General features: G+C 40.3%; 1 protein-coding gene across 9 annotated transcripts in view; it reads right to left on the bottom strand.

Annotated features, from left to right (window-relative positions):
* The window catches only part of rimbp2a (RIMS binding protein 2a), a 95,355-nt gene that overhangs the window by 23,126 nt on the left and 52,759 nt on the right, over positions 1-19,470 (bottom strand). For all 9 annotated transcript variants that reach the window (XM_033647261.2, XM_078161831.1, XM_078161833.1 and 6 more), the window contains 6 exons: positions 16,269-16,391; positions 9,419-9,523; positions 3,033-3,237; positions 514-671; positions 281-360; positions 65-174 (listed from right to left, as the gene is read on the bottom strand). In XM_033647261.2, the coding sequence (XP_033503152.2) occupies positions 65-174; positions 281-360; positions 514-671; positions 3,033-3,237; positions 9,419-9,523; positions 16,269-16,391 (781 nt within the window). The remainder of the gene's footprint in view (positions 1-64; positions 175-280; positions 361-513; positions 672-3,032; positions 3,238-9,418; positions 9,524-16,268; positions 16,392-19,470) is intronic.

The raw sequence follows: 19,470 nt of genomic DNA, 5'->3' as shown, positions 1-19,470 counted from the left end.
TTGCCAGTTAGTGCTGACGATTGTTTCCCACCACGTCATCCGAGAGTCTTGTTCTACTTCTCACCTTCATAGAAGCCGTCGTCATCCATGTTTCCATACACGTACAGATACTTTCCGGCCACGAGGGGGAGCTCTGCTTCAGGGTGCTCGTTTGGTCCATCGTAAGGGTTGTAACTGAAAAGAGAAACATTCATTTGTAAATGAGGAAGCAGTTATTTAATGATCTTAAAAAGAGCATGTGTAATAAAGTCAACAGACTCCTGAAGCTGATCTCATTCACCTGTATCGGGCAGTGCAAAGGCGGACCTGGCCTGTGTAGCGAGGCTTGGACCTGGGTGATGGGCTGGTCTCATCCTCCATCTTTAGATTGACAACCAAAAATAAATGTCATGAACATTTACATGCTACAACTGAAAAAAAGCAAAGTAAATCATGTCAAATTAACCAGGAGAAACTTAAACTATCTTGAAGGCGACAAGTTCTACATGCATTAATGCGATGGTGTTGTGTTACCTCTGAGGGGGTCCGCTGTCGAGGGCTGTTTGGGCGGTCCGTTGTCACAGTGCTGGATTTGACAGACAGCAGTTCTGGTCTTTCTCTGTCTCCAGTCTGTGGTGTGCAGGGCAAGAACTGGGAGATCAGTAGCGGCGTGTTTGCCGCGCTCTCATCGCCTGGGAGACATTGATTTCCATAGCAAATAAAGAGCAACTGTCATTCCTTCTGCACCCATTTGCTCCTCATTGAACAGCTATTGATCTCCTGTTGAGGCGAGTGTACGGCAAACACTCTGCATGGCAAAGGCTACTCCACCTCCATCAACACCTCACATCTGCAACGCGTTTGCCTTTAAATACCACCGAGGTCCTCGAGGAGAAAAACACACTTGAAAAACGCAGGAAATACAAAACAGAAAACTGCAGTCTAAGAGTGTGAACTGCTGAATTCCTTGAGGAAATTAAAGTAAGTCAACAACATGGGTCCACTGTATCAGTGGGTTCTTGTGGTTTGTGAGTGAGTAATATTATGCATTAGCACTAAAGCATCAGTGAGTCCCCCCCCCCTCCTCTGTTTCAAGTGGAGAGAAAGATAAAACAGGATTTCCAGCACTTCAAAGACCTCTGGTCTGTGCCAGACCGTATAAATCTACATCTCTGATATGGCTCTATCTGCTGGCTCTGCAGGTTGTCCTAGGTGTCGTTAGAATACTAATGTGTTAAACCACGTTCATGTCATACATCAGGCCTGTGATCAATTAGGCTAGATATTGATCACGAATAAGCAGTATCATCATTAATGTGTCCACCTCTGGTCAGGAGTGAGCTGATCCAGCTGTTATGTGAGCTGTCTGGGGATTAGATCACTCTGACTCTCATTTCATTCTGATCATAAGCCTTTTGATCACATCTAATATGGTGGATGCTTTTATCTAGAGTGACCAGAGTGCATTCATTTTTTTTATCTTTGAATGGGGGTATCTCACCCTAATACTGGACCATTTAACCCTGATAGTCTTAGTAACATTTTATCCATAGATTTAGCATTGTACTCCTATAAACACTGTCAGAGAGCACTGACAGTTCGAGTCAGAGTAAATTGTACAAAATCAGAGGAGTTCCCCTTTAAAAAGGGACAATTCACCCCTAAATCAAATATACATATTCTTCATCTTACCTGTAGTGCTGTTTATCAGTTTAGATTGTTTTAGTGTGAGTTGCCAAGTGTTGGAGATATCAGCTGTAGAGACGTCTGCCTTCTCTTAAATATAATGGAACTAGATGGCACTTGGCTTGTGGTGCTCAAATCACCAAGAAAATACATTTGAAGCAGCAATGTCTCTTTCCAGAAATCATGACCTGGTTACTCAAGATAATCCACAGACCTTGTCTTGAGCAGTTTCGTGTAGGAACTACTTTCTTTTTACCAAACGACACCATCAACCATAAAACCGTGCTGGAGGAAGAGTACATCTACTACTCGTTCACCTAGCACCACTGAGCTAGCTAACATTACAGCTCAGGCAAGGAGAATGTCATTAATGTTAACATCTCACACTGTCACAAGCACACAACAAATTCTCACTCCAACCTTGTCACATAACGATGTTTGGTCATGGACGTTCCATGTCCAGATACAACGTGAAAGGTACCCTGGGTGCGTTGGTTATTGACGTTCTGGGACACCGTGTCAAGTTCTGCCTGTTACACGCATTGTCTTCTTTCAACATACACTTCTGTTTTCACAGGAAATTTGAGGTTCACGTTCAGTTTCTTTCAAAATAAACGCACTATGTCAGTACAACAATGCAAATTGACTTCTCTTTTCATTCAACAACAAACACATGTGGTTGGGTTTAGGAAAAAAGAACAGGGTTTGGCTTTAGAATCTCACAGGATGCAAACACCACTGTCTCGGGTGAAAGTCGATGTTTGTTGGACCCATCCACCACCCCTCCTGCCCACCTCAGTCGCACTTTCGTCCTTGTCCTGCCGCGTTTCCCCTGATGGTGGTTGGTGCCATTAAACTATAACGGCAACGGGTGTAGTTTGGTAGAGAGAAAATAGTTTCTTCATGACACTGCTCACAACAAGGTCTGTGGATTATCTTAAGTAACCAGGTCATGATTTCTGCAAAGAGACATTGCTGTTGAGTTTTTCAAATGCAGTTTTTTGGCCTTTTGAGCATCACAAGCCGAGTGCCATTTAGTTGCATTATATTCGAGAGAAGGCAGACATCTGTGGGGTTGATATCGTCAACACTTTACAACTCACACCATAAAAATCTAGTTTGATGAACAGCTTTGCAGGTAGGAGGAAAACTATGTATTTTTGATTTTGGGGTGAACTGTCCCTTTAAGACAGCACCATACTCATAAAGCATTAAGTAAAAATAAGAAATCTGAATTAAACTTAATAAACCACCATAAAAAACACTGCCACAATAATATTATTAAAAATAATAATGATAAGGAAATGCAGAAGATGTAAAAAAATGTGTGTTCGAAGTTCGACTATGAGCTGAGACCACTGACCCACCTGTCTCTGTCTGGTCCTCAAATCCAACAATGACTTGTGAGAGTTTCTTCTCTGATGAGAGTGGGATCTGGGATGCGGAATTGGGACTAATTTTAAGGATGTCCACAGTATCTGGTTGCAGACGGAAATTCAGCAGCTCGTTGGACAGCTGGTGGAAGTGTTCACTCTGTGACCTGCATTTCTGCTCCAGGTCACGAACCTTGACCTTAGATAGCCAGCGAAGAGAGCAGAGGCCATGGTAATGGCCGAGAGGAGGGAGAGAGGAAAAAAAAAGGAGAGTGAAAAATTGAAAAATAACCCACACAAAGCATGGAGTGTACTTTACATGTAATGTTCAGATATGAAGTCTCTGAAGAGTAGCCAATGTTTCATCTATAAACGCTGATCAAACATAGAACCAATTATAGACGGATCCCTGAAGAGCCATTTCTCAGCACATAGCAGCATGTTACATTAAAACCACTGCGGTCTAATCAAAGCATATGGAAGTGTGGAGTCATCTGTACTGCTGCAGCCGCTGATACATAACACTGTTAAACTCTGATAACGAAGCCCGAAAACTGCAAAGAGTTAAGAGGATTATAACACTTACAGTATAGACATTAAAGACGTCATATCATAGATATGATATCACAAGAAGTCGAGAAGGATGGAGGGGTGCACAGTGAGCATAGTGGTTCACAATCTCATTCAGTGCACATACAGTATGGATTCTCAATTTGCACAAAATACCCACTACAGGCTTTGAAAGCTTTAGCGATTTGCTGCAAATTCACACATTAAACTAATCAGGGAGGAAAATAAATACCTGGAACATTCTGTCCTTATTGTTCTGTTCAGACAAAAGGGAGGGAGACAGAAAAAAATAAGGAAAGAAGAAAAATTAAAAGACAAACCGAAGACAGGACCAAACATTAATAAATGCCAGTCGATGCAAAGGAGGAAAAGAAAAATGCAGGAAAATAATATTTATCAGAGCAGATAAATATATAAAAGCAACATGAAATTAAAGCAAAATTAACTGGAAAAAAAGAAACACAAATAAATATTAGACAGAAAAAAGCTGTCAATGCACAGAATGATTGAGGACAGTGGTTTCACAGAAAACAGAATAAATAGGTTTGTTTGTTTGTTTAACCCTACAGACAGTGAGGCTATGTTTGTCTTCCTGTTGAAGTTGCCCATTAGTGTTGAGAAACAGGCCTGTGAGAGATGACAAATTAATTCAATGGCTTTGCAAGAAGAGAAGTAACTCCTACAGAGACCAAACTCTTGATGTTTGTCTAAGCCAAACTCGGGCTGCTTGCTCAGTAAAACCGTATTAAAGTGCTTCACATGGATAATAACATGACCTCGCTTGAACCGCACTCAAAGGAGTCCGTACCCTATTGTCGTGACAAAAGGATTTAGAGTGAAATGAGAAAATAATTTCGGGTAGATGAGCCAGTGACAAGCATCTTAAAGACGGCGATGAAACCCAGCAGGTCAGTGATTTGATCATGGGGAAATTTAGTATTCAAGGTCAGCCTGGTTGGAGGATTAATGGGAGGCTGCGACTACGGGCAGAGAAAAGTTTGAAGTGATATTTCACACAACAACAGTGCAGAAAACCTACACGGAGAGGAATGAAGAGGAATATGACTGCAAACACAGAAGCTGCTGAGCTACTGTTGGTTTTTTATTCTCTGATGTATGAGTCACAAACTGGTGTGGAGTACTGAATAACCTACACGGTATTACTGTGTTTGTTCACAACTACTTCTAGGCAGGAAGAGGCCGGTGTGCTGTTTGTGGAATTCAAATTCCAAGCTATAATTTATGCCACACCACCTGTTTGAGGGCAGAGGGCATTGGCCAGCACCCTGACGATGTTCCTACAGTATGCATCTCAGTGACATTCAGAATCAGTGAAGTTTCTTGTAGGCATGAGTTGGAAGTTTAAGTCTTTCCCCAACAGGTTCTAAACATGATCAGGTTCAACCAAGGTCTCAACAGTTCACCCCAAAATCAAAATTTGTTTTCCTCTTACCTGTAGTGCCATTTATCAGTCGAAATTGTTTTGGTGTGAGTTGCCAAGTGTTGGGAGATATCAGCCATAGAGGTGTCTGCCTTCTCTCGAATAAAATGGAACTAGATGGCACTCAGCTTGTGGTGCTCAAAGCGCCAAAAATATATTTGAAAAAGTTTACACCGTCTATTTCTATAAATCATGACCGTTCACTCAAAAAAATCCACAGACCTTATTGTGAGCAGCTTCATGTAGGAACTATTTTCTTTCTCCTGAACTACATCTGCTAATCATATCACTGTGCAGAAGGAAGCATGCATCTACTCATGGACAAGAGACTCGACTCGATTAATGGCGTCCCCCTTGACTAACCTGTAACTTTAGCTAGCTTAGATATGCTAGGTGAGCTGGCAGTAGATGCACTCTTCCTTCTGCACAGTTATACAGTTGGTGGGTGTAGTTTGGTAAAAAGAAAGTAGTTCCAAAATGAAACTGCTCAAAACAAGGTCATACAGGAACTATTTTCTTTCCACCAAACCCACCAACTGTATCACTGTGCTATTTTTCCACAGTCTACCAGAGCAAAGGAAAGTGGATTCAGCCAAGGAGGATGCCATTATTTTTTACACCTCACGCTGCCACAAGCATAAGCATAAGCCTCTGTTTTCTGCACAGTTATATGGTTGGCGAATGGGTAGAACCTACTTTCCTTCAACCAATTAACCACACAAATTAACCGAATCACCGCACAGAAGGAAGTATGCATCTACTCATGGATGAGAGGCTTGTCACAGTGAGATATAAACATTAATGGCGTCCTACTTGGCTAAGCTGTAATGTTAGCTAGCTCAGTGGTGAGCTAGCAGTAGATGCACACTTCCTTCTGCCCAGTGATATGGTTGGCCGGTGTAGTTTAGCAGAGAGAAAATAGTCCCTACATGAAAATGCTCACAACAAGGTCTGTGGATTATCTTTAGTGACCAGGTCATACATTTTGGAAAGAGACATTACTGTTGACTTTTTTAAATGTATTTTTTGGCACTTTGAGCACCACAAGCTGAGTGCTATCTAGGTCCATTATATTGGAGAGAAGGCAGACATCTCTATGGCTGATATCTACAACACTCAGCAACTCACGCCAAAACAATCTAGACTGATAAATAGCACGACAGGTAAGAGGAAGAATATGTATATTTGATTTTGAGGTAAACAGTCCCTTTTACAGGGGAACTACATTTTACTTTCATCTAACATTTTTCCAAACCATACTTAAAATATTTGGGTCTAAGTAGCTTTTTAGAATGCCGTTTCTTTATTTACCTGTCTTCTTCTTGGTTCATGAACTGGTAAGGATGCTCTGTTTTACTGGGACATGCTGCCGGCCAAAGTTATCATTTGCCGAAGACAATAAGAACTGAGAAGCCTGCTTTTGTCTACCTCTATCTGAAATCAAGGACATGTTGTTTCAAAAACTCCTTCAAATTTCAACTGGTGTATCTGGGCCTCATTATGTTGTAAAATAACAGAAAGCTTGACAGGCATAGCAACAGCAGCTAAGGAGGGCAGGGCTTAACGAGTGGTTAATTCCCAGCAGAGGTGCAATTAGCCAAAGGAATTGAAAACACCTGTTTCAGTGGTGCAGGGCCTTTACAATATCAGGTTGCTTTTCATGTTACAGATAAAATGAAGTTATAGGTACAAACAAAGTACATTTGTGGCATTTTTCAGTTTAACTACACTAAAATTCTATGGATTTTTTATTATAGTTCTTTCCTTATTTCACAACTGTCCAATATAACATGAAACATCCAAATAATTTTTTGTTTTATTTCATCATTTTAAAATAGATCTAAAATATGTTTAAGAGAGGTAACAGCCAGAAAGCCAGAAATGACCATATTTGGACAGAGGGTGAAGCTGTTGAGGAGTGAGGAGTGGATTTGACCGAGAGCCTGAGTACACTCTCTGAACACAGCCTGTCACTCAAAGCAGCCCCTTGCATAACTTTAAGCCTTAATATAATGTGAATGGGTGACATATAAAAATACATCTCCCAGACAGTTGTCATGAGTAAAGAAATTAGCTAAAGAGACCAAAAATTGTTTTCTTTTTTTCTTTTTTTTTAAAAAAAAAATCAGGCTGTAAATGTGTTTATTTCTGCTGTAAAGTTGGGCATTTTAACATTGAGGTCTATGGGGAATGACTCACTTTTAGAGCCAGCCTCAAGTGGCCATTCAAGGAACTGCAGTTTTAGGCACCTCTGCACTGGCTTCATTTTTCAGCCCTGGAGGTTGTCTCTTGTCTAACACTGAGGTAAAGCTGGCTAAAGATCTGTGTTTATTCAAGGTACTGTACCTCTAACAGGTGCACCGCTTCCTCATGCTCTTGGTCAGCTTGAACCTGAGCTTGTAGCGAACACACAGAAACACACAGTGACAGCTGACACTGTGATCACAGTCCATGAGGTCGAATAGACAGCGCACAGCTGACATACTGTCAACCCAATACCCAGGCAGAGGCTCACTGGTTGATCACAGCACTAGTACTTGAAGAGATGCTTACTCCTGACGGCACGGCTCTGATAAACAGTAAGTGATTTATTTTAGAGTTAGCGTCTGCATAGAGGCTGGCAGCAGATGTAAAAGCATAGTTTCAAACACTGAAAATGTTTTTGTGTAATTGTACAAATTACTTAGCCAGTGCTTAAATGTATTAGTGATACATTTTTGTGTGTTTGTTTCTCTTTGAACCAACAACTGACAGAAAAAGTCTGAGGAATTATTCAGCTCCTTTAGGACCATATCAAGCCTGAGTGGTCTAATCCAGTGGGTAGTCTGAGAATATTACCAATCAGTTATTTTAATAAGAAGATTTTGAATAGCCATTTTGCTTTATCTTTGTATCATGTATAAACTATTAACAGGAAATAAGGCTGCGAAAGGAAATTCAACTTTTAAAATTAAATATTTGTCCATTTAACAATTAAAAATGTAGGCTAAAAATGTATAACGGTGATTGGGTGTGTTTAACTCTTAAAGAGACTCTATGTAAAATTCCGAGTGTATTAGTTGTTTGCACATGGTTCTCAACATGGAGGTGGCTGAGCCGGCAGCTGGCAGCTAACAATGCTATGTCAATTAACAACGCTAAACAAGGGGTTCCCAACTGGTCTGGCCACGGGGTCCAGATTTCTCCTTAGTCATTAGTTCAAGGTCCACACAGTGTAATATATTCAATGTCATACTTGTTTTTAGCCATGTCATTGAGCTAGTATGCTGCCTCTGTCAAGTAGCTGTCTGTTAATCACTCACTCTACAGCAGAAAATTGCACTTCAAAATAAAAGCTCTGTGCCGGAAATTCACTTTACTCAAAAATAAAGGGTGTTTGACAAGTTTGTGAGTCACTTGCGGTCCATTCAGAATGGACCTGTAACCAAGTTTTGGACCTGCGACCCACCAGTTGGGAACCACTGCGCTAAACAACACTGTTGACAGAGCTAATGGTGTGAACCATGGGAGAACCGGAGGGTGGGCGCTATGCTTCTGCAATGATACCGTCCTGATATCGGCAGTATGAGCACAGTGCAAAGCACCAGCGACGCACACGCACCGCCATACCGGTTTAAAACTACAGAGAAGCTCGGACTACAACACACACAGAAGGAGCATGACTTCATTCTCTTGTCTGGACGCCATCACTCCACTTAATCTTTACAAAGCAAATAGTGTTCTGCTGCTCTATTTATGCTCTGAACGTTGCATCCAGAACCTTGAAACTTTTATATTTCCATATACAAGCATCAATTTGAGCCACAAATGTGGGTCAGGCTTGGTAAAAAAGTAAGGCAGATAATTTAGCACCCTACCCACTGAAACAGCCTCACAAGAATCAAAAGCCCATCGAAGTTGTATTTGATCACTTTCTGAACAGGGTAAGAATATATCCCAGTCTTAAAAGGACAGCAGAATACAACACAGAGAGAAAAAAAAGAGTATCTGCACGCTGAAAGATGTTCACAAGGTGTTTAAATTTATCAACAACTAGAAAGGCAGCATTTTTAGCAGGGAGCTCTTCATCCAACGATCAAACAATATGAAAGCTGTTGTAAGCTGAAACTGCATTTCCAATCAAAATCTGCTGATGTTTTGGCCGGCTTTCTGAGGTCTTTATATTTTCTGATACAGTAGCAGCGATTCAATGACAGTGATTCAGCACAAACTGACTACTGACACATCATTTACTGAATGATGAGCTTCACTTCATCACTGCTCTCATCACAAGATCAATGACAAAGAAGGGGTTATGTGAAAAGTATAAAAAAAAAAAAAGCTTTCAGTGTCCAATTTTGTATTTGTGCCTTTATCCATATGGCCGTACCTTTTGCAGTTGATTGATCTCCTTCTGCTTGGTGTGAAGGGCCACCAAGGCTTGCTCATGCTCTATCTGCAGCTGCTGCTTCAGCTCTACAGCCTTGTGCATATGCTGGGGAGACACAGACAGAGGGAGAGGAGGAGGTGGTAATGTTGAAGGATGTTATTTAAAGATCATTTCTGACAATATCCCATTTCCCCCAAACGTTGACCTGTTCCTTTTAAGTCCGATCAAAAGCATTCAAGTGTTGAGTTCACAGTGGAAGCAAAGAGTGTTTTACAGTATGAGCTTTCCATATAATTTGTAATGTACACCTATCAGATGCAACCTACTGTACACTCCGAAGTGACTCAGACAAAGCTGTCAGGCATGGTCACCCACGCTGATCCCAAATCTACACTTTCCCAAATTAGCCGAGTCATGACTATACAGTATCTACCCGCAGAGTCACGACCGGCTGCCACGTCTTGCAGAAACAGAGTTAAGGCCATAAGATGCTTCTGCGAGCTTAAGAAGAAAAGACAGCTTAAAAAGCTCTGACATTCATCATTTTCTCTCTGTGTTCTCTCTCGCTTGAAAAAAAAAAGAAAAAAAAAAAAGAAAAGCCTCTTTACCTCCCGGAGTGGCTTCGAGGTGTCCTGAGCAGGCAGCCGCTGCTTTGCATAATCGAGGGAGAAGTTCTAAGCTGCAGAGGACTGCACTGGCTGAGGCTGTCACTGGAGCCTTAGCGAAAACTACTTTTTTTTTAACTCTAGGATATTCAGGGAGGGCTTGGTGAACTCACCTACATTTTCAGCAACCTCTCTGTGATGTCACGTTAAAACGGAAAAAAACTTGGTTTAAAGGGACAGTTCACCCAAAATCAAATATATATATATATATTTGCCTCTTACCCATAGTGCTAGTTATCAATCTAGGTTGTGTTGGTGTGAGTTGCAGAGTGTTAGAGGTATCGGCTGTAGAGATGTCTGCCTTCTCCCCAGTATAATGGAACTAGATGGCATTCGGCTTGTGGTGCTCAAAGTGCCAAAAAATACATTTGAAAAACTCAACAGCAATGTCTCTTTCTAGAAATCATGACCTGGTTACTCAGGATAATCCACAGACCTTGTTGTGAGCAGTGTCATGTCGGATCTACTTTCCTTCTACTGAACTACCCCCACCAACCGTATCACCTTGCAGGAGGAAGAGTGCATCTACTGCTAGCTCACCTAGCACCACTGAACTAGCTGATGTTACAGCCTAGCCAAGGAGAATGCCATCAATCTTTACATCTTGTGCTGTCACAAGTGCAAGCCTCTCATCCATGAGTAGATGCTAGGGCCGTAACGATACATGTATTTGTGTCGAACCGTTCGGTACGCGACTTTTGGTTCAGCATGACCCTGTACCGAATTATTGGGCGCAGGATATTATTTTATTTTATTTTGTTTTATTTTAATTCCGTTTTTGCAAGCCGAACCATTTAAAATATCTAGTTCCCCGACGGACATAATTGAGTGACAGACCGAGTCCCATAAATCTCCGCTTTCACTTTGTGCAGCGCATTCTCGCATTTTGACAACATGGCAAGTGAGCCTGACGAACCTGAAGACCCACCCGCAAACAGTCCTCCGTTTGGGAACACTTTGGTTTCAGGGTAAAATACGAAGATGGAAATAAACAAGTGGACAAGACAAAAGCAGTGTGTCGACACTGCAGATCAGCGGTCGGGTATGTACTTGGAAACACGTCTAACATGCTAACGCATCTAAAGCGACACCACCCGAGTTTGAACGTTAACCGGCATGATTAGAAAAAGCAATCTGGTGCAAACTACGATATCTTCGTCGTTTAAAAAGAAAGAGCGTTTCCCTGACCCTTGCGCTAAAGAAATAAACAACGCCATTGGAGTTGACTAAAATTGTTTAAGCTGCACTTTAGATGTAAGCATGTTTTGTTTACTGCACTTTAACAAAGTGGGAAAGCTAAGTAAGTTCCTAGTAAAACTGAATCTGAGCAGGCTTTAAAGCTGACCAGCTGCACTATACTTTTTATTTTAATTGAGTAAAACTGTTAAAGCAGAAATGTATATTTATATTTTTCATTCAAAAAATGTGTTAAAAAAACAGCAGGATTTTATTTTTCACATTTATATTTCTATTTTCATTCAAACAATGTGAAAAAGCAGGATTTTATATATATTTGTTTCATTTAAAAATTGTGTAAAAAGAGTTAACTGCTGTGGTGGTATGTTTTAATAAGGTTACCAATAAGTAAAAGATATTTAATAGTTGTCTATTTTTTTCATTACTGTACCGAAAAAAAACGAACCGTGACTTGTGTACCGAGGTATGTACCGAACCGAGATTTTTGTGTACCATTACACCCCTAGTAGATGCATGTTTCCTTCTGCGCTGTGAAACGGTTGATTGGTGTGGTTTGATAGAGGGAACGTAGTTACTACTTGAAACTGCTCACAACAAGGTCTGTGGATTATCTTGAGTAACCGGGTCATGATTTCTGGGAGGAGACATTGCTGTTGAGTTTTTCAAATGTATTGTTTGCTGCGTGCTGCGTGCCGTCTAGCTCCATTATATTCAAGAGAAGGCAGACATCTCTATGGCCGATATCTCCAACACTCAGCAGCTCGCACCAAAACAATGTAAACTGACAATAGCAATAAGGGTAAGAGGAAAAACATGTATTTTTGATTTTGGGTTGAACTGTCCCTTTAAAACTAACAACCTGCCTTACACAAACCTGCTGCACCAACCCTTACACTACTGCAAACCTTTCCTATTACTAAAGTCTTAATACAAGAGGAGATGCTCCGCAGCATGTTGAAAAGGGCAATTTGTGTTTTAAGAAGACAAAAATCTTTAAGAGTGGTGATGTTGACTGCCATGTTAACCTGTACACTTGAGACCTAAAAACTGAGACTTGAATCAGACTGAAAAGGGGGATTCCACTCATTTTACACATCAAGTCTTTTTACAGGTCCTGAGGAGCACTGCTGTATATGTTAAAAATGATTTATGAAGTAAGATGGTTTTTCTTGTTTTATTCTGTTTAATGTGTTACACTTTTCACAGCATGCCCTTCGTCTTAACTTGCACTACTTAGAATCTCTTTTTATTTTCTACCTGTGTAATTTACAATACATATTTAATTTAAATCCTTGTACTTCGGACAAAAAAAATTTAAAGGAGCTGTGCAAAGTCTGATAAATGGCCTATGGCAGTGGTTCCCAACTGGGGGGTCACAGCCCAAAAGTGAATGGACCACAAAAGACAAAAACACAGACTTTATTTTAAAGTACCGGCACAGAGCCCTTATTTTGAAGTGCTATTTCCTGCTGCAGAGTGAGTTACTAATAGACAGCTACTTGACAGAGACAGCAAACTAGCTTGAAGACATGGCCAAATGCAAATATGATGCTGAATATATTAAACTGTTTGGACCTTGAACTAATGACTAAGGAGAAATCTGGACCCTGTGACTAGACCAGTTGGGAACCACAGGCCTAAAGGGATGTCACATGAGGCAACATCAGTTGGGGCTGAGTATTAGTCTGAAGGTTAAAGAAATCTAAAGGTTAGAACAAGGAGTTTACCAGACCTCTGTAGCCCCCTCATCTCTGCTTGTGGCGAGCAGCTAAAGGCTACTGGTGCTGCTTAACATGTAACATGCCTGTAACATGACACTTTATCTAAAAGCCACTATACATTTGTGTTGCATTATACCATTCGCGTGATGTTAAGGCCCAGAATTTAGATGTGCTGAGGCTGATTTGTGTCTTACTTCCCCCACAGTCTATAGGACAATAACTCTTTTGTTACCAGATTATATAACTTAAAAACAAGACATATGCTGTTTCTCATTAGCTTGAATGTAGCAGCCTTTAAAAAAAGCCTGTCTCTTTCTGTTTTTTTTCTCCTTGTTTTGTCTCCTCCATCTCTGCTTTCTCCACCCACATCGCCTTGTGTAATTTTCTCTAAATAGTCTCTTTGTCTTCATAATCAATACACAATGAGAAAGTGACAAACCTTTCTTTGCTGTATTAGGGAGCGGGTCAGTTTTTCTCAGATGGGTACATTTCTCTCTCAAATATCCTGACAAACAGACAATCGATGGAAGATGCAGGGAGGCGAGGATTTGTAATGAGAGTGCCTCTCACAGCGCACTGAGACTGTGTCTGATTACTATTGGCAGACCATAACACGATGAAAAAAGAGCCTCTCCATGAATCCGATGACACTTCACCTCGCGAGTTGCATCACTTTCCCTTCTAAAGTTTTCTTTGAAAACAAACACATGGGAAACGGGGGATATTTCCAGAAGAGACGGCGAAAACTGGGCCTGAAAAATCTCCAAATCTGATGAATGGTTTTATCAGAGCAGCACCGCTGAAGTGAACGAGGGATGAACCAGCGCAGATGGGAGTGCTGGAGAAATGTATTGCGATATACAGTATGTCGTTGAATAAGTGGGCAGATAGAATCGGGGGTTATGAAGGAGGATAAAGAGTTAAGACATGAGTCTTCCTAAATTTTCTGCTTTGTCTACTCAGCAGTAAGATATGTAGAGTTTGCCTTAGAGATATATTACTCAGTGGTCTTCTCCACCAAAGAATGGGCGTGATGAGGAGGAAACTATTCCAGATTTATGGTATCAATTCCTGAACTAAATTTAGATTAATTTTCATAATTTAATCCATAACTGCAGATAATTAAATCTCACTTCTGTGCCTTGGGGTGATAAATGAAAAATGGCAAAATGGAGTCTTTTGATAATCCAAGAGTTTTGTTTCTTCAGGTAAAACTCAGCACTGAAACACTGACAAGATTTCTGAGTTCTACCACAATACTCAAAATTGTCTTCTGACATTATGAAGTTATCTGTAGCTGGCCACATGTTTTTGTTTTTTTTTTACTTCTTACTTTCCCAGATAACTAAAACTACCCCAGCACTACAGTAAAGATGATTCAGGACTCAAAGGTTGTCCTTTGCTGAGAAAGCAGGGACAGGATTTATCAAAATGTAAAAAGGTTATCAAGCATACTGTACGTCAGGCTGTTCTCATGCACTGTTGGTATGTTTTCCTGTGAAAAGTTATACACCAAAATTTGTACATATTGCATGTAATAATGGGCCAGTAATTTGTGCGTAACCCATGTACTTGGAAAGGCTGCAATCACATGACCAATGTGCTGAGTAAAGAAGGAAGCGGTCCTACAAGGAGGCAGGTTGGGGGTGGTGGAGCGGTCACAAAACACAGGACTTTCCACCAGAGACTCAAGTTTGGAACCATGTGAACTTTGAGCAACCTTTGAGTCATTTTAAGGTACGGATCACCATGTTTCTTTTTCTAAACCAAACCACAATAACTTTAACATTAAGTACATAACCTTACGTTAAATACTTGTTAATGCCGAGTTAAGCATGTAAATTAGTGTGCGCTCAGTTTTCTGTCATACATTTGTTTCATAAATGAGGGCCAATGAGTCCAGTAGTTCAAAAAGATTTGTGTACAAAATAGTTTTGGAGTTAATGTTTGTATTCTTTATATTTCACCTTTTTCTTTATGTGAATATTTTGTTACGTCTTTAATATAAATTCAGTGACAGTTTAACACCAATCTACTGCTATATATGTATATATGTGTATATGTAATTTCATGCTTGCTTCTTTTAGTTGTTTGTCATACGAACAAGTACATAACATTACGTTAAGTACATAACGTTATTCTTGGGGTGGTAATTCGTAGGATATCATACAAACCATTGTATGAGAATATGTTCTGTATGTACAATTGGTCATAAAATCAAAAAACGTAATAATACTTTAAATTATAACAAGAAATATATACCATCATGTCACTTGTAAAGAACATAAAATGCAAGTATTTAATTATGAACACACAAAAGAATACTGGTGGATGAAGGAGACACTGAAAGAAAGAAAAAAATGAATGGAAAGATAAAAAGCTGGAGTTAATAAAATAATACTTAAAGGAGACCTATTATACTCATTTTTAAGTTCATACTTGTATTTCCAACACATTCTCATTCAGACTTCATCTCATATCAAAGCTTTTTTCGTGGAATTTTCATGTCTACACATGACATGCAACATAGCCTGGGTATGTCTGTTGTGGACATTCAGGGACAATGTGTCAACTTCAGCCTGTTACACACATAGTGCCTTTCCAAAATACACTTATGTTTCCACAGGAAATGTACAGTTTTCAATGCTGAAATGCTCCATTTTATTGCCTGTCTCTTTAACCCCTCTCCCGAAAAAGCCCAGTATGCTCTGATTGGTCAGCATTTCTAGGTCTTTCACATCTTGGCATCTCTGCCCCATCACTGCAGCCGGGGAATGACTGTATCAGAGTATAGCAGCACTTCCTACTGTAAAAAAAAACCAACCCAGATAACAGATATCTAAACCAAAATCTTTGGTTGAATATGATCCGAAATCAGGGAGAAATAAATAACATCAGCAATCAAGATTACATGTTTCCCTGACTTTAGAGTGTTGCTATATGTAGCAGTGTAGGCTATGTAATGTAAAAACTTGCAGGGGCATGCCTGGAGAAGATGATCATGGAGAGAAATCTGTCATGAGCTGACGTTAGCTTGTCTCTTAAGTAGAAAAAACTATTAGAAACAGTATTCAAAACGGTCTGATGCCTGAGATTTATGCTCACGGGGATTACTTTCAGACACGTTTACCTCATTATTTCCAACCACGTTTCATCCAAACAACTGACACTGTAACATTATACAGAAAATAAGAGGTCCCCTTTAAGTGATATTTGTATTTAGGTTTATATGGGAGGAAAGCAAACATTTTTGTGGTGACGTCTCACCTTTAGAACCTGTTCCAGGTTCTCTACTTTGCTTTGGAGTTGGCTCCTCTGCTGCTGGGCCACGTCTCTCTCCTGGCTCACTACAGCAAAGGTCTGTCTCAGCTGGTCATAGTCTGATCGCACCTACATGAACAGAAAGAGTCCAGATGCACGGCGGGGAGGAACAAGGAAAAGATAAAAAGAGCAAGAGGAGGTTAAGAGGATTATAAACAACATGGATATAAAAGGCCGTAAAAAAGTCAGCGGAGACACAGACAAACAGAAAAACACAACAAAGTGAGGGGAAACACTTTTATTTCCTCTCTGTTTTTTTTTTACATGAAGAGCTTCAAAATGTAGCCATTATTCTGTTTTTTAGAGAGAAAAACAAGCATGCAATTTTTATGAGGTTTGTTCTTGCAGTAGACCTACATTTTACATTTATGAATAGAGGCTGTTCTTTTTTTTTTGCTTGAGGGTTGATGGGGAGTTCACAGTCTGAAGAGAAATTAATCAGCACATTTCAATTTAGCCTTGATGAGACAGAGCTGCTGACTTGAGCGTTCTGCCTCTCGTTCCCTCATCAGTCAGGGGCCTTTAGCTGAGCTGGTTCCTCTAAAGGTTGTCTCACAGGATCGAGCAGAACCGTCCCTCGGCCGTACACCAATCATCTCATTAACTAGCACAAGAGAGGGCCGTACAATAGATAAGCTCGCTTACTTAAAGTGCTCAAAACTAGACTGTTGCAAAGGAAATGAGTTCATTCCTATTGTAGAGTTTATGGGTGGAGCTCTGGTACCATCTGTGCTGTATCACGTCGGACAATAATCATTTATCTCGATACCCAAAGATGATTTACATGATAAATTAAATTAGGTAGGTAAAAAAAAACTCATACTAAAACACAAAATAAGACATTAAATCAAACATTAAAATTAGTGGTTTGGTAATAAAACCATGTGTTAGTATGCTCAGCAATAACTGTGATAGCTTGAAAGTAATATGGCAGACAGACCTAGGGCGTACTCCGGACTAAGAGCAATGGTTAAAAATTCTGTCTGACAGTCGTTAGTCTCTATATACAGACTCTACATTCAGTGAATGTACAGTCTGTAGGCAAACCCCGGAGATCTTGCCTCCGAAAGAAGAGCGGAAGAGCCCTGGTTTCCGATTGTAGGCGGAACATAATTGGCGTCACTGCAAACTCTGAATCCATCGCAATGGTTCAGCATTTTTACTTATATATAAACGGAAGTCGGAAATGGAAATTCACCTCCTCCGCCCAAATCAAACCGGAATGCCAAAAAATCGGGGATCTGCCCCCAGAGGCTGTATCGCCGTCTGCCGGAAGTCAGACGCCGAATATAGCCGATGGGTTCCGACTGGACAGTCGTTATTATGTCAGTGAATCCAAGAGCACATTCACACAGTGTAAAATAATACACAGACACTACTGGACACCAGCCAGGCTGCTTAGGATGGGTTCATGATTCATGTTGGAAATGCCAGGAAGACACTGTATTTGGGACTGTCCACTCATTCGGCACATGAGTAAATGGCTAGGTAAGACGTTGCCAGTGTCTCCGAGACTGTGTTTATTAGGGTCAGACCAAAAGTGCATAATGTGTAAAAGGAACAATACTCATATTGGAAGTCATCGAAACCCCAGAAGTAAAAGAATGGGTTACCTATATGACAAAAACTGCCTCTTACGAATCCATGCTCACTACGATCACTAACCGTGCTCAAGGTCCAATCTGGGGGGATTTTTTTGGAATTATTTCGCATTGTCTCGGAGTCTGGAAATGTGATTTTTGTTTCATTTTGCCCTGCCTAATTTTTGTATTTATTCATTTTTAAAAAAAATTATTATCACTATTAATTTTAATGTGTTTATTTATTCAGATTTAATTTTGTTATTTTGATTGTTTTTGGTGGACTGGGACTGGTGCTGTAACCCCTCTTGTACGAATCTCTATTACCCTGTTTGCATTGTATTTTTATTTTTGTTTGTCAAAATTGAATGTCTCATTTGATGTGTAGAACTGGTATGTACCACCCTAACCAAAATCAACAGAAATTTGAATTATAAAAAATAAATGTTAATATTTTAGTGTCTTCCTTTAATAAATATTCTGTCCTTAGCAGTACTATTTAATCAGTAATGTTCAAATTTCTTCAAAACTGAAATTACTGGAAAGGTGAAGACGCAGCACCCTGACTCACCATTAATGAATCTGTAAAGTTGTGGACACAATAACATGAACACTGAGTCCAGGGACGGACTGGCCATCAGGAAGTTCAGTTCAGTCAGACTGAGCCAAACTAATACTTCCGATATTAAATGGGAGAGGGGTACGAGTGGCCCCTCCCAATTATGCCCGATCTTATTCTTGTTGAAATCTGATTGACTCAGGAAATTTCATCTTGGAGAGTTTCCATCTGTCTGAAGTTTCTGTGGTAAAAGCACTTAGCAAAGTGGCAAAGAGAAAAAGAAATGTGTGGTGCAAAAAAAATTACAAGCTAAAAAGCAAAAATTGTTAATGCAAGATGCAGCTAAGTGCAACAAACTGACTCATCTTTTCTGTGTCTGTGGTGGAAAGGCCAAGCTCGCTGTGGTCACTGTTAGCCAGGCCACTGATGACTGTTGGACTGCTCTGATGCTCTCTGGTGATGTTCGGCAGGACAGTCTCCATTGGTTTTGTGGTTTTAGGAGGGTATAGGCCTGTATACCTTGAGGGTTTCTGTCTCCAAATGTTTGCTTTGATTCTGATAAGCTGCTTGTTTTTATTTCTTTGAGTCCAGTACAAGCCCGATTTCCTTCTGAAACTGTAAAAAATAAAGTTAATTCTCTTGAACTTTGACAAGTAGACTTAAGAGAAAGTTCAATTTATATTCATGATTACTTTCTCTAATATCACCACTTTCTTTTTTCTCCTCTCCTCTTTTCTCACTCTCATGTTCCATCTTTCTCTTTTCTCCTCTTTCATTCCACCACCAAATGCTGCCTGCATCTCTGCCAAGATTGCCCTTATGCGCCAGTCGCACTAATTCCTACTGTATATCTGTTGGGACTGGAGAAACTTTTGCCCCTACTTCCTTTTCATCTCCGTGCCCACCTTGTCGGCGCACAGATGGCATCTTTTTGTGTGGCACGGTGGAGCAAAAAGCTCCGAAGCTAAGTCCCTGGACACGTGTCAAATCTGCCCCCTCTGTGAAAGTC

Source organism: Epinephelus lanceolatus, chromosome 19 (assembly GCF_041903045.1).
Source record: "Epinephelus lanceolatus isolate andai-2023 chromosome 19, ASM4190304v1, whole genome shotgun sequence".
Taxonomy (NCBI): domain Eukaryota; kingdom Metazoa; phylum Chordata; class Actinopteri; order Perciformes; family Serranidae; genus Epinephelus; species Epinephelus lanceolatus.
The sequence above is the reverse complement of the archived record's forward strand: the minus strand, read 5'-3'. Positions and strand labels throughout refer to the sequence as shown.